This window comes from Candoia aspera, chromosome 2, assembly GCF_035149785.1.
Source record: "Candoia aspera isolate rCanAsp1 chromosome 2, rCanAsp1.hap2, whole genome shotgun sequence".
Classification (NCBI taxonomy): domain Eukaryota; kingdom Metazoa; phylum Chordata; class Lepidosauria; order Squamata; family Boidae; genus Candoia; species Candoia aspera.
This window is the reverse complement of record NC_086154.1, coordinates 116737367-116750646: the sequence shown is the minus strand read 5'-3', so window position 1 is coordinate 116750646 and position 13280 is coordinate 116737367. Positions and strand designations below refer to the sequence as shown.

The 13280-nt window shown below is 41.7% G+C and overlaps 1 protein-coding gene across 6 annotated transcripts in view; it reads left to right on the top strand.

Annotated features, from left to right (window-relative positions):
• The window catches only part of BAHCC1 (BAH domain and coiled-coil containing 1), a 125423-nt gene that overhangs the window by 67510 nt on the left and 44633 nt on the right, over positions 1–13280 (top strand). For 5 of the 6 annotated variants that reach the window (XM_063293395.1, XM_063293396.1, XM_063293394.1 and 2 more), the window contains one exon: positions 12301–12480. In XM_063293395.1, coding sequence (XP_063149465.1) covers positions 12301–12480 — 180 coding nt within the window. The remainder of the gene's footprint in view (positions 1–12300; positions 12481–13280) is intronic. The other variant, XM_063293397.1, reaches the window with a different exon arrangement.

Sequence of the window (13280 nt, the reverse complement as noted above, 5' to 3'; positions counted from 1 at the left end):
TATGAACAGCTTTTTTGGTTGTTTGAAATCAGCAGTTGCATTTATAACCATTTTGATCTATGTATTATCAGAGGGCAGAATTACTTGCTTTTTGCTTTCTTTTTCTGCCTGAATTGATGTTTTGTCACTCAAAGGTTGGTCCAATGAAAGATGTACATCACCTATTTTGTATTTCCGTTTAGTAATGCTTTTGCCACGTGTTGTCAAATTGGAGCTTTTCTAGGTTTCATAGACAGGAACAAGATTAAATATTCCTGAAAAGAATCCAGAAACCATTCTGCTTCCTCCATACACACTAACCCACACCAAATACATGAGTCACAGATGTCTGAGCAGGAGACCTGTTGTCTACTACTTTTTTTTTTTTAAGCTGTGAGGGAGATGTGCTCCGAACCAAGAAGACTGAATCATGGATGGGTTGGTAGCCAGAAAAGTGAGCTGTGCAGATTGATGGGTCTGGAGACCAGTGCTAGATACTGTTTACTGCAGTAACAGCAATCAAGGCCAGCTCTGTGGAGAATATGTAGCATATGCTGTTTCAGCTCATGCTCCTAGGACTGATTAAGTTGCCTTGGTAAAATGGAGCAAGTGGGGCCAACCTGGATTTAGCCCCTTGTTCACTAATGACCTGATTGCAGTGCTGGTGTGCCTTCAGAAGCCTCATTAGAGTTGCCATATAAGAGTTTCAGACTAAAAAGCACCCTGAAGCAACAATATCTGAAATTATAGAATTTGTGCATGGGGGTGTAAATGGGGTAAAGAATTGTGGGGATGTGGCACCTTTAAAATAATAGGATTTGGCTACCAGAGATTTCAATAGCTCATGGCCAATTAAATAGCTTTCTCTGAGTATTGGTGAAAATATTTCTCTGCCCTTTCACACTCAATGGATAAGTTGAGTTGTTTAATGAAAGGAGTGTTGAATCTCAGAATCAGGGCTTGTGGTATCACTTTCTCACCCAAAGCCCCAGATGTTTCTCATGCTTACCTACTCGGGATCATCCCTTACATTCCCCATATTTTCCTCACTCAGGAAGTAGGAAGGCAGAAGGATCAAGAAGCACCAACTCAAGATGAAGGGGTCGTGTGGCTTTGGATCGGAAGAATACTTCAGCCTCATGTCTTGGGAAAAGAAAAGCAGAAGACAAGGCCCATCTTGACTTTGAGATTCAGTAGTGTATGGAAGGTTTTAAATGGAAGACAGCAAGAGAGTGAAATCTAGGGGTAGAAATGAACATCCAACTATATCTCATCTGGGGCTGGTTGCTTTAGTTTAAATATAATTCCCTACAGGCTCCGCTGATTCCCAGCAGGAGATTGTTAGGTGTGGTTAGCCTGATGCATGCATTACAAACCAGCAAAGCAGGCCAGACAAAGGCCTTGCTTGGCTCTGTAGCCCGGGCTTTTCCAAACACAAAATGTATCTCAGAGGAATCTCTCTTCCTTGGCCTCTAGCTATAGAGTGTAGCTGGTTGCCTGAAACAGCTTCTGCTTGGGAGAGGGAACACTGTTCTTCTGCTTAGTTGAATCTGACAGATCTCTACTTTTAAGAGAAACCCTCCCTATTAGTATTTATTCCACAGAGCTGCTCCCAGCTTGACCAGTGTGCAGATACTGGTACTTGGTTCCATTCCATTTATTGTACATCTTCCCTCTGTTCAATATGTATTTATTTGCAAACCTCCAGGGTCAAAAGATTTTCAACTATGGTTAGTAAAAATCTGCCTTCCTAGAACAGAAATCAACAATGTATCTCTGTGAATTTAATTTCATCTAGAAATTGGGTGGGGTATCTTTCTGTCATCCAAAGAAAGAAAGAAAGAAAAGTAATTTTGCTTCTGATGAGTAGAAACTGTCTACCTGCAGGTCAGGCTCTGGGATTCTTGTTGAAGTCTTTTCAAGTCCTTTCAAAAGAAAATTTGAATTTCCTCTTCCAGAGCTGAGCTAGGTTCCACATTTAGTGTTATTCAGGCACCTTTTTTTTTGGCAGCACACATTTTTCACATTATGCAGCATGAAATACTCAGTGTTGCCTTGCCATGAAAAGCAGCATTACAATTAAGGAAACCAAATCAGAAAGAAGGAAAGGAGGGTAGTAACCTTGGGAATCTGAGGCTGGGGTCATGCACCATGCTAAGTGATCATATGATTTGTTTGGTTGTAACTTAGCATGGTAATCCAGCCATTATGGCTTATAAACATTAATTTATAGCTTAGTGCAACCTTCTCCAGCTTGATGCCCAGCTGCAATTCGCTGAATTCCGTAGCCAAGTTGGGAAAGGCTGGTTTAGTGCCATGTGATTTATTCAACATATCATGGCTTAATGCTGAGGGTGAACCCATCTTGAAAGTTGGTTTTGGCTATATAATTGATGGTTGCAGCTCTTTATGCACTGTTTTTTTTTTCCTTTTATGTTGCCATCTACTTTGATTTTGAATATGTAACCTTTGGGATAACCAGGGCTACGTCTTAGCCCAGGGATCGGTCTGCAACATCAGGATTCAAAGGACAACATATGAAATAAAAATGAAGCATGCCATTGATAGAACCTAGTGAATGCTTTGCTATACAGGTAGTCCTTGTTTAGTGACTGCCTCGTACAGTGACCGTTCCCAGCTACGATGGTGATAAAAAGTAACTTCGCAACCAATCCTCACGTTTAGGACCTTCGCAGGTCTGTAAAGCAAAGGAAAGCTGAAGTAAGATCATAAGCACAGTTGTGGTTTCGCTTAGCGATAACTTTACTTAATGACCGAGTTGCCAGTCCTAGTTGTGGTTGCTAAATGAGGACTACCTGTAAACATAAATTTCTGTACAATTTTTTTTCTTCATCATTAAATAATCATAACCAATAGTTATAACTATAGAAGCCAAGCATTACTGTAATGATGTAGCTCTCAGCTGTCCTTTTTTTTCCCCCTCAAAAGATATGCCCTGGACTTGATCCATATTGTGCAATGTAGGGAGATGTTAATTCTCCTCTTACAGTTGCAGTCCAGCAATTTAGTATGTCAAAAAGTGGTCTGTTCAATGCAAACTGCATTGTTCAATGCAAGCTCCATGCACACAGCTTCCAATCTAAATTGGGATTACAGTATATTATGGAGCAAAGCATCCATAAAGTTCTAATACACTCACTTTTACACTAAAAGCGTTGGGGGGAGATCAGTAGCTATGAGTGGATGGAAAAGAGGATGGAATCAACAGAACCAGAACTGTGGGGTGCTGGGAATTCAACAGCATCCAAGTTCTTCATCCTTGCTTTGAAATAATGTGTAGTTTGACACTAGGACTGGAGTAATGATTTCCAAACCAGCTTGAGTCCCTCTACTTCTCAGCTTGGACACTGAATACTGTCCCTCAAAGAGGAGGAAAATACACCGAGGTGGACAGAAAGTTGAGTGCAATTGCATTTCCTTCTGTGAGGCTATTGGCTAAACTACTGTGTTGTCCTTGAGACAGCTGCTGCAGCCTCTACACACTGACATTATGAAAGAGATTACAGAAATTCCTGCCCAGTGGGAAAAGAAGGAAATAGATATTTCTTATTTTTAAGGTGGAAATTCCCATTTTCTGCCACTCATTGAACGACCAGGAAAACAGCACAACTCAATTTTTCCACAGACTGTGCTATATGGCATCGCTCCCAGTCCTAATGGTTTGCTTGCTAAGATTTTTGGGGCTTTGTCTGCTACTATGAGGATTTCATTAGGGCTCAGATTATTAATTTTCCTGCCTTCCAGTGGGCAGAGAGGAGTGAAGCCCCCTGTAGTCAGGAACCCACAAAGATATCTTTCCCTGAAACCCCAAGAGTTTTGAAGCAATGGAAAGACATGGGAAATGGTTGCTCTCTCAGCCTTTTCTTGTATAGTTAAAGGAATGTTCCCTTCATAGACATCCGTCTCTCTACCTTTGTCATCCACAACTTGTAGTAAATCCATTACATAAGGCAAACTGAATTTAGTAGGACTGGACCTGAATTCTATGTGATACAGGCAAACTTTACAGTCAAAGACTGCATGGAAAATTGTCCTCATTGATAACTGACTGGTGCTTCCCTTCTTAAAGTACTGAACCCCAGAACAGTTTGCAATGCAAACAATTAGCAATTCAGACTGGATGTAGAAAAAAAATGGGACATTTGTATTTGAGCCTCAGCAAGTCAACCCAACCAGATATTTTCCCTCTTTTGAAACTCTGAAAATGTATATCCTAATGGAGAGGTTCTCCATTCACTCCATCCCCACTCATACATAGTGGTACCATTAGGAAGATAGGGTCTCCAGTAGAGACTTTATATGTGCCATTACATTTCTTCTTCCACAGATCTTTTTCAGGGATGAATGGATTCAAGGCATTGTCTTCCATTTATAGAACTTTTGTGTTTTGCTGCTGCTGCTTCTATTTATCAGCATCAACCTTCCCACTCCCCCTCTCAAGACAGTGGAGTCTTGAAAACTTGGGAGTCACAAATATACAAAATAATTCAAAAGGTTCTTCTGCATGACCTACTAACCACACACAAGATACAAGTCCCGGCAGTTTTCTTGGCAAGGTTTTTCAGAAATTGTTTGCCATTGCCTGCTTCCTAGGGCTGAGAGAGAGTGGCTGGCCCAAGGTCACCCACCTGGCTTTATGCGTAAGGTGGGACTAGAACTCCCAGTCTCCCAGTTTCTAGCCTGGTGCTTTCACCACTATGCCAAACTGGCTCTTGTCTGCTGCTAGTAAGTGGCACCAAAGGAGGTGTTTCTTACCCTAGCTCTCCGTTGCTACACATAATGAGGATAGGGCTATCATTCTGCTTCATTGCTAAGGCCCAACTGGGATCCTAAGTGTGGGCAGCGTGTTTTTATGCCAGCAAACTTTCCTGCCCAAACTGTATTTTTATTGTTAGTCTTAATATTCAAATGTATCGGGGGTGGAGTTGTCCAAATCTGGATTTCAGCTGATGAGAGCAGAGAGCTCCAAGAAGAGTGAGAGGTTCAGGCTAAGAAGGATGCAGTTTGAGAAAGGGGTGGGAAGTTGGCAAGGGGCTGATCAGCTGCAGAGTCAGGGGATCAGGAGCTGCCAGCATTTTGTGACTCACAGGCTGGGAAATGCTGGCAAGCGTGAGAGAAACCAGGCACGGGGCTCTGTTCTCAGGGAGATACAAGCCAAAAGGCTGCACTAGGGCTTCTCAAATAGACTGGGTCTGGAAACGGCAACTGTTCCCCTCTTTCCTATTTATCCCGTCTCCTTGGCAAATTAGCGTGAAAGGGCAACTGTTCTGCCCCAAGATGGCATCAGGATCTGTGAGGCCTAATGCAAGGGGGAGGATTATTTTCAGTAAAACAGCCTGGCCTGGAAGTATTACCAGTATGCCACACAGCTCGAAGGGGTGGGGGACAGCAGGGGAAAGAGTAGCTGATGCAGCTGTCTGAAACAGCCCTGACCAGCTACAGAAGAACCCGTGGGCTGTGGAATGTTGTGTGGTCTGAGACTGTGGGGCTGAGTGGGTGGGCAAGCTGTGATTGCATGACAGCCAATTACCTGATTTGAAGTTAGGACTGCAAATAGAGCTGATTTTGAAGAGGAGGATGCAAACATATTCTCTGGAGCCAGATGATGGGGGAGAGCTTTTGATCATTGAGTGTTTGTTACATCACTACTGTAGATGTCTGGTAGGACTGTAAGGAAAGAAGATCTGGTCTATGTGGTGACCTTGAACCTGCTATCTGGCTGTAGTTCCATAAACGGAACATTCCCTGAATCATATGTAAAAGTGTGTGTGTGCGTGTGTGTGTTTATTGGCATTTGGCCTTAAGGATCAAGAGGAACAGGTCTGTTGCTGTTGACTTAATTTATGGCATTTTCTAGCTATGTTCCTACACTAGATGTTCAATCTGGAATAGCTATATTTTGTTCACTCCTGTTTTACAGGGTGTCTTCCTGAAGTTATAATCAAATCAGTGCCCTTCTATTCTTCTATCTCTGCAAGCTGCAGAAAACCAACTTTAATTTGGAAAGAACACAATGGTAATATCCATAGATAAAAAATTCCTTAGTGATATTTCCCTTTCTTTTTAAGAGGCAGGGTTTTGACAGTACAGTAACATATCACTGTCCTTCTGTATCTTCTCTGACATACTTTCATTATTGCCTTTCCATTTGACTTTTTAAATTATGTTTTTGGTTGTTCTAAAATGCCTGAATTTTTAAAAGTATTTGTGCAATATTACGTAACTAAAAAGCAGCTTAATGTATTTTAAATAAGATTAAACTCTGCTGCTTGGTGCCATTTTAGCCCTGTGTTAAGTGGGCTTGGGCAAGCCTATTAAAAAAAACAGATCTCAATGAATTCAATAGAATATGTTCCCAAGTATATAGAATTGCACTTTTAGGCTATTTATTTATTTAGCCAAGTAGTCATACAAAAACGTCTGTTTCAAAAAGAACCTTAGTGTAAATTAAATAACTGAATTTAAAAATTCAAAAAAAATCCATGTGGATGGAATGTTGCAGGATGGAGAGACCCACAGAGAGAGCACTGTACTGCAAGGAAGTCACTTAAAAAAGCAGTTCTGGGTGAACTTGCCAGTATGCAAGCAGTATCTGACCTAGCTCAACCACCGCAAACTCAGTAAGAGGGTTAGATTTATAATTCCAGGAGTGGACTTATCAGCTATACTGTTATTTCCTGTTTCACCTAGACCTTCAGATCTACGTACATAGATGTAGGCAGGAGGACATAAAAACGTGACATGAAATAAAAGTAAAAGAATAACATCCTAGTCAACTCTTGAATCATCACATTTGATAATGCTACCCTATTCAACACAGAAGACATTAGGAACAAGATGGGAGAGCAGTATTTTAATATATTAATATAAAGACATTGTCATCAACAATGAAATCCTTGGCTTGGAAATAGATTGTTCCAAAAACTGGGATACGGTATTTTTTGAAAATATGCAAAGGTAGAATGAAGGGCTTTCTATCAGAACAGAAGAGTTTCATGTGTTCCAAATGATTGATTGATTATGTGCCATCCAGTCGGTGTTGACTCTGCACAACCTCACAGATAAATTTTCTCCATAAGGATCTGGTCCTTCAGGTCTTTCAACTGTGATAGTGTCATAAGCCTAATACAGGTTATGGATGTTTCTTTATCCAATTTTAAAACCATGCTCATTTTCATCCAATCCAATGTTCCTCAATATATATTACATACATACATAAGTTTAATAAAGAGAGAGTATACAGCCTTGAATCACCCCTTTGCCAACTTGGAGCAGGTTGTTTCACCATTTTCTGTTTATACTGTGGCTTTTTGACCTGTGTATAGTTTTCATATGAAGGCAATGAGATGCTCTGGGATTCCCATTTTTCTAAGCACATTCCGTAGTTTGACATGATTGACACAACTGAAGGCCTTTCTGTAATCAATGAAGCACATAATGACTTCTTTTTGGTATTCTTTAGCTTTCTCAATTATTCATTGTGCATTAGCAGTAATGTCTTGTGTTCCTCAGCCTTTTCTAAAGCCAGCTGGAATATCTGGCATCTCCCTTTCCATGCAGGGCTCTAATCTGTATTGGATGATCCTAAGCATTATTTTGCTAGTATGTGAAATTAAGAATATTGTGAAATAGTTTGCACATTCAGTTTTGTCTCCTTTCTTGGTATTGGTATAGATATGGAGATTGACCTCTTTCAGTCTGCTGGCCACTTCACTGTTTGCCAGATTTGCTGGCATAGTTCGGTTAGAACCTTTACTGATTCTTCTTCTTGTTGTTTACCATATTTCTATAGGTATTCCATCAATTCCTGTAGTCTCTGACTTGGTAAAGACTACATACAGTGCTGGTCTAAGTTTATCTTCTAGTACTAGAGGTATTTGTAAGTAGAGAACGTCTTCTAAGTTTCATGGATGTTGACATCTCTACTGTATGGAATTTCAGTATACTCCTTTCATCTTTCTTTGATCTTTTTGGAATTAGTTACTATCTGTCCATTGGCATCCTTTAGCATACCAATATGGGGCTGAAACCTGCTTCTGGGTTCAGAGGTATTTTGGAAGACCTTACTTCTTTTTCCATGTCTGTTTCCCTCTTCAGTGTCTTTACAGATGTTGTTGTAATACTGCTTCTTATCTTTCCTAATAGTTTCTGAAATTCTTTGTTAAGTTCCTTCCTGAGATCTTGGCTTTGGCTTCACTGCTGCCCAATATAGATGTCTGTTTGCTTCAGCTGGGATGACCTTCACACCTTGGGTGACCCTCCTGGGAGCATGTACTCTTCGCATACACTCCCAGCATTCTTTACTCATCCCATCCAGGAACACATACACATCCTGCCATCTTAGTGGATATGTTCCAATAAGAATGTGTATAGTAAGTATACAATAAATAAGGGTATGTAAAATAAAGGAGAGAGAGACAGAATTCATTGCTCTATTTTCCAGGATTAGTTACAACATTTTGAAGCTGAGCCTGCACAGGGAAGATAATACATGAGTCTTCTGCTAGGAAGGGAAACTTAAATCCTTCTTCTTTTTCTTCTCCTACATATTCATGGACATCTTCTGCTATCTTACAGGTTGGATAAAATGTGTTGTCCACTAATCTTTAGGAATCTTTCCCATGCATCAACCACCTTCTTAAATGGGACTCAGCACAAAAGTTCACATAATGCCACTTGGGAGAAACAAATTCATAAGTTTTCAAATGTTTGGGGTTTTATTTGGTATGCGCAAAAAAGTTACCATTTCTGATTCCTTTCCTGTATTTTTTAAATTCTACCCATTAATTATTTCTTTCATTATTTCAGCCAAATGTGCAAGGGTGGAGGGGGGGATTTACGAGGTTTATTTTGCCCAAGGCCACACAGTAGCTAATAGCTGAGGTGGGATTGGAACCAGCGTGGTGCAGGTGCAGCTACATTGCTTTTGCTTATACAGTACTGTACGTGGGATTGCAAGGAAGCCATGCCCCATTATCTCAATGGCCATTGGACAACACGGGAATAAAAGGCTATGTATAGACAATATTCATAGCCTCTGAGAGAGACTACACTCTGAAGAGACTATACTCTGTATGTGTGTGTGTGTGAGAGAGAGAATGCTATGTTTCAAGGGGCAAAGTAGATTTGGGAATGTATGATAGATTGAATTTCATGGGACAGGATACATGAGAGGTCAACTGTGTCCAGAGCAGCGTTCCCTGTAAGCCAGGGAAGCAGATGTGCAAGTCATGATGTATTCTCAGCAGCCGTTGGGCTGACCTGGACAACCCTGGGCTGGTGGGGGGAGCTACCCTGGGCTGGGGGAAGCAGCTAAGTGCATAATATACTTTATATGTATAAGCTCCCCAAATTATTAAAAAAAAAACCCCAAGGTTACATATTTTGATTCAACTGAAAATCTAATCGTTGCATAAAATATACATCTCAAAAATATATTTAAAAGTAAGTTAAACAGGAGTAACTGAGTCTAATACAGTGTTTTAATCAATTTCACTCTGATTCATTATTTTGAAACTTAGAACTTTTAAAAACCATAGACTACTGACCTGCTGCAATGCTGGCTTTGGCCTAGCTCCTCAGCACAAAGCCCCCCCCCCTCCTTTGCTTTCCCCTTTGCCTCCCCTTTTCTTTCCCACTGCTGCCCAACCCCTCTTTGGGCCTGAAAGCTGGCAGAAGCCTGCAGACCTCCACCTAGCTCCTGGGCAAGAAGCCTCTTCTCCTCGTGACCCCCACCTCTCTCTCCCCTGCTTTCTCGGCTTACCCGTTTGTAGAAACATACTTCGCTAGTGTGTCATTTTGACAGCGAGCGGGAGACTGAGTCCCACATGCAGGTGTCCAACAGCCTCTGCACGGCCGCACACGGGCACAGCTTAGAGGGGACATTGGTACAAAGATAAAAGCAAGAGAGGCTGCTTTGTAAAACAAGTCCCTGTTGGGATTATGAGGTCATAAAAGAATTTACAGGCCTGGGCAGTGCTAGAGATAGAGAACTAGGCACGAAGGAGACAGGTGTCCTGGAAAGGAGGAGGTCTGTTGTGATTTCTTCTGAACATTATAAAGGCCTCAAACCTGAATGCCCCTTGACAAAGGAAGCCTGCAGGACTGGCTGTTTCAAGAGGGCAGATTCTACAGCTTCAGAAGAGTCTTTTTGGGTCTCACCGTCTCTTTGCTCAGCCTGTGGTGATGGGTTCTAGGAACACCAGCCTGGTCATACATGGAGCCCCCCGGTTTTGACTTGGCCACTTCATAGTGTCCAGAAAGGGACTTTCCTAGCTAGTGCCTAATTTCCCATCTCCACCCCAGCTGTGGGGAGTGGCCTTGGCCCTGCTGTGTAACCACATCCCCATACTCATCACTGAGGCATCCCAGTGGGATTAGCCAGGGAGCGTGGGCTGGCTTAAAGTGAGAACTTCCTGCTTCTTGGTTGGATGCTTCATCAGGCACTCGCCCACGTCAAATACCTAGGGATGATGACTAAAAATCCAGGCCCATTGCCCATAGAGCACACTACTACATTAGCAGGCCCTGTAAGATCCCTCACATAGTCACAGGGTTACTGTTCCCCTCCCCCCCTTTTTTCTGGCAGCTTCACATATTTTTAACAACTTTGTGACAAGTAGAAATTTGTGGGTAAAGCTATTCCCAGCATGTAAGGAACACTGACTGTCTGCTTGTTGTACTGATGCTGAAGTCATAGAAACCCTACCAAACTTAGGGCATAACCATTTATACCTAATGCATATTTTGATATCTGTGGGTCTGGACAGTCTTTACCTCCTGTGGTGCATTAGAGGTGGAGAAAACACAGAAGAATCAAGGAAGGATTTCCCTCCAGCAGTTGCTATATTGCACAAGGCAGATACAAAAATGATGAATTGATACTGGAGACCCAGATGATATCTCTAGATTATGGATATTTCTTAGTTTCTGTTCGTTCTGACAATCACAAACTGGGGGAAAAAAACCCTTACATAAGCAGTCTACTTGCATGAGTAATTTAATACAGGAGTATGTGAAATCACCTGCTCTCTTCCATGAACTGCATTCTCTTCCCTGAGGGAACCAGCCAATCTCACATGACTTCAGTGTTCCCATACTGCTTAACTCACAAATGAATAAACCCCTTGCCCAGCAATAGTGTTGCTGTGCAAGTTAACTTCCACTGTCTTTTCAGAACTAATTGTCAGGTGTCTCATTAATACGTCAAAAGGATAGCTGCATTGGGGAGTGGGGTTAGGATATGTAAGTGATTGCAACAAGGAGGATTCATGGAGTTACAGAATCAGGCAAGAGCTACCTGCCAAGAAACTAGGAAGACTCTTTGTCTTTAAACTAAGTGACGAGTTTTATAATCAGAGTTTCAGTGATTCAAAATATTGAAGGATGCGATCCCCCCCTCGATTTTTCTGATGCGTGTATGCAGTATAGAGTTTCTGTGTCGCAGCTTCATGGTTTTTGCATTTAGATTTGTGCTGTACTTGTAATTTCTGAATATGCTGTATCTTATGGAGAACTTGGTTCCCCCCTAATTCATTTTCCCATGGCATTTTCATACTGAGACAATTCTGGAATGACAGTGGAAGAACTCAGTATGATTGTGCATGAGTTGTTCTCATTAGCTTTCCCTCCAGGACTTATGCATTAGTGTTGAAACTCCTGGTGTTGAGTTGAACTGTGAGTGCTGACAGGGTTGCAGGCATGGATTCCAAAGGGTTCTTTGCTCCTACCCACATTTTAGTCTCAGTGACTTACATATGTACAATCACTTGTTTCATGATAAGCTTATGCATGTACAACTATTAGTAGAAAATGACACTTCTATCCTTTGCTTTCATGGATGTGGCATACTTGGAAGACTTAGCCAGCTTGAGATTCTGAGAGGTCTTCTGTGGGCACTCACATTAATGCCAACTCCTTCCCCAAAGCCAACAGCAACCAGATAATATGTGCCCATCAGAGCTGCCAGATTGAGTGGCAAACTGTTTATGCTTCCAGACACTCTGTGTGAGGAGGGCATGTAGGAGGGCCATACATCTGCTGAATGTGTTTTTTTCCCTCCTGTAAACCTAGTTCCTGAAACAAACAGAATTTTTGATAGATTGAAATCAGCTAGGGTTTTAAGCAAAAGTATCAATGATGCTATTATATATACTTCTGTTTAGACATGAATGTTCATATATTTTATTTGCAAAGTAGGATTTTAAAAATCTTAAATGTGCATAATTATGGGGAGATTGCTGAGCATGATGCTGTCCATTTATAAGCTGACGCTGTCTTTCCTTCCTTTTGTGCATCCAGCAGGAAGTGGGTTGATGGGAAATTCACCTGCCTCATCCTTTATGGGCAGCTTCCTGAGCAGCAGTTTGGGTTCAGCAGCACCCCCGCATCCTACAGGTCCGGCGTCATCCCCATCTGAACCTGCCTTCCATGGCCCCCACTCCGGCACCTCTCAGATTTGGTTCTCCCATTCACATGAAGGTAAAGAGGGTTGGTGGAGGCACTTGTGTGAGGTGGTACAATTTCTAAATAAGGATATTCCTAGACAGAAGTATCCTTTAGGAGACAGATGGGTAGACATGTGGAGTATAAAAGCGCAAGATCTTAAGATGCCTGAGCTTTTGCAGATATTGTCTGACCATCTTCACAGTCACTGGCACTGGCCCAGTCTAAAAATTGTTAAGTCAACCCAAATTCTCAATATTCTGTATATGTAGAATAATAGAAGACATATAGCCCTGATCCTCAATGGCAGAGGAGATCTCATTTTCTTGCCCTACAAGCATAGTTTCCCGTTGTTCTACAGTTTTCTTAGGAAAGAGGACTGTGCAGAGGGAAGAATTCAGGTGTAGGAAGTCAGAGTTGCTTGGCATTCTGGCTGTTGTTCGATAGCAAGAAGAAGATGCAATGGGATGAGGGAAGGCTGTGGATTGAAGTAGAAATAAAAATGACTTGACAAATGCTCACCCTGAGGGGTTTGGATATGGTGGATTGGTAAGAGACCCTCTGATTTTGGGAATCCCTTTTTCCATCACCATCACCATCCCCTGACCATGTACACATGAAACAGCTCCATTTAACTTCACACAGCCTAGAGTTAAAGCTGTTTTTCTGATTTATGCTGGTAGCACATTAGAGAGGGAAGGTAGGTTGGTAAGTATAAGGGAATCCAGGGAATTGCCTGCAGTTTCTCTTTACCATTGAGGTGCTTTTTTCTTTTGTATTTTAGCTTCAGGAACCCTGAAAATATTTCAAAAAGCTCTCTCTTCTTTCTCCTTGTT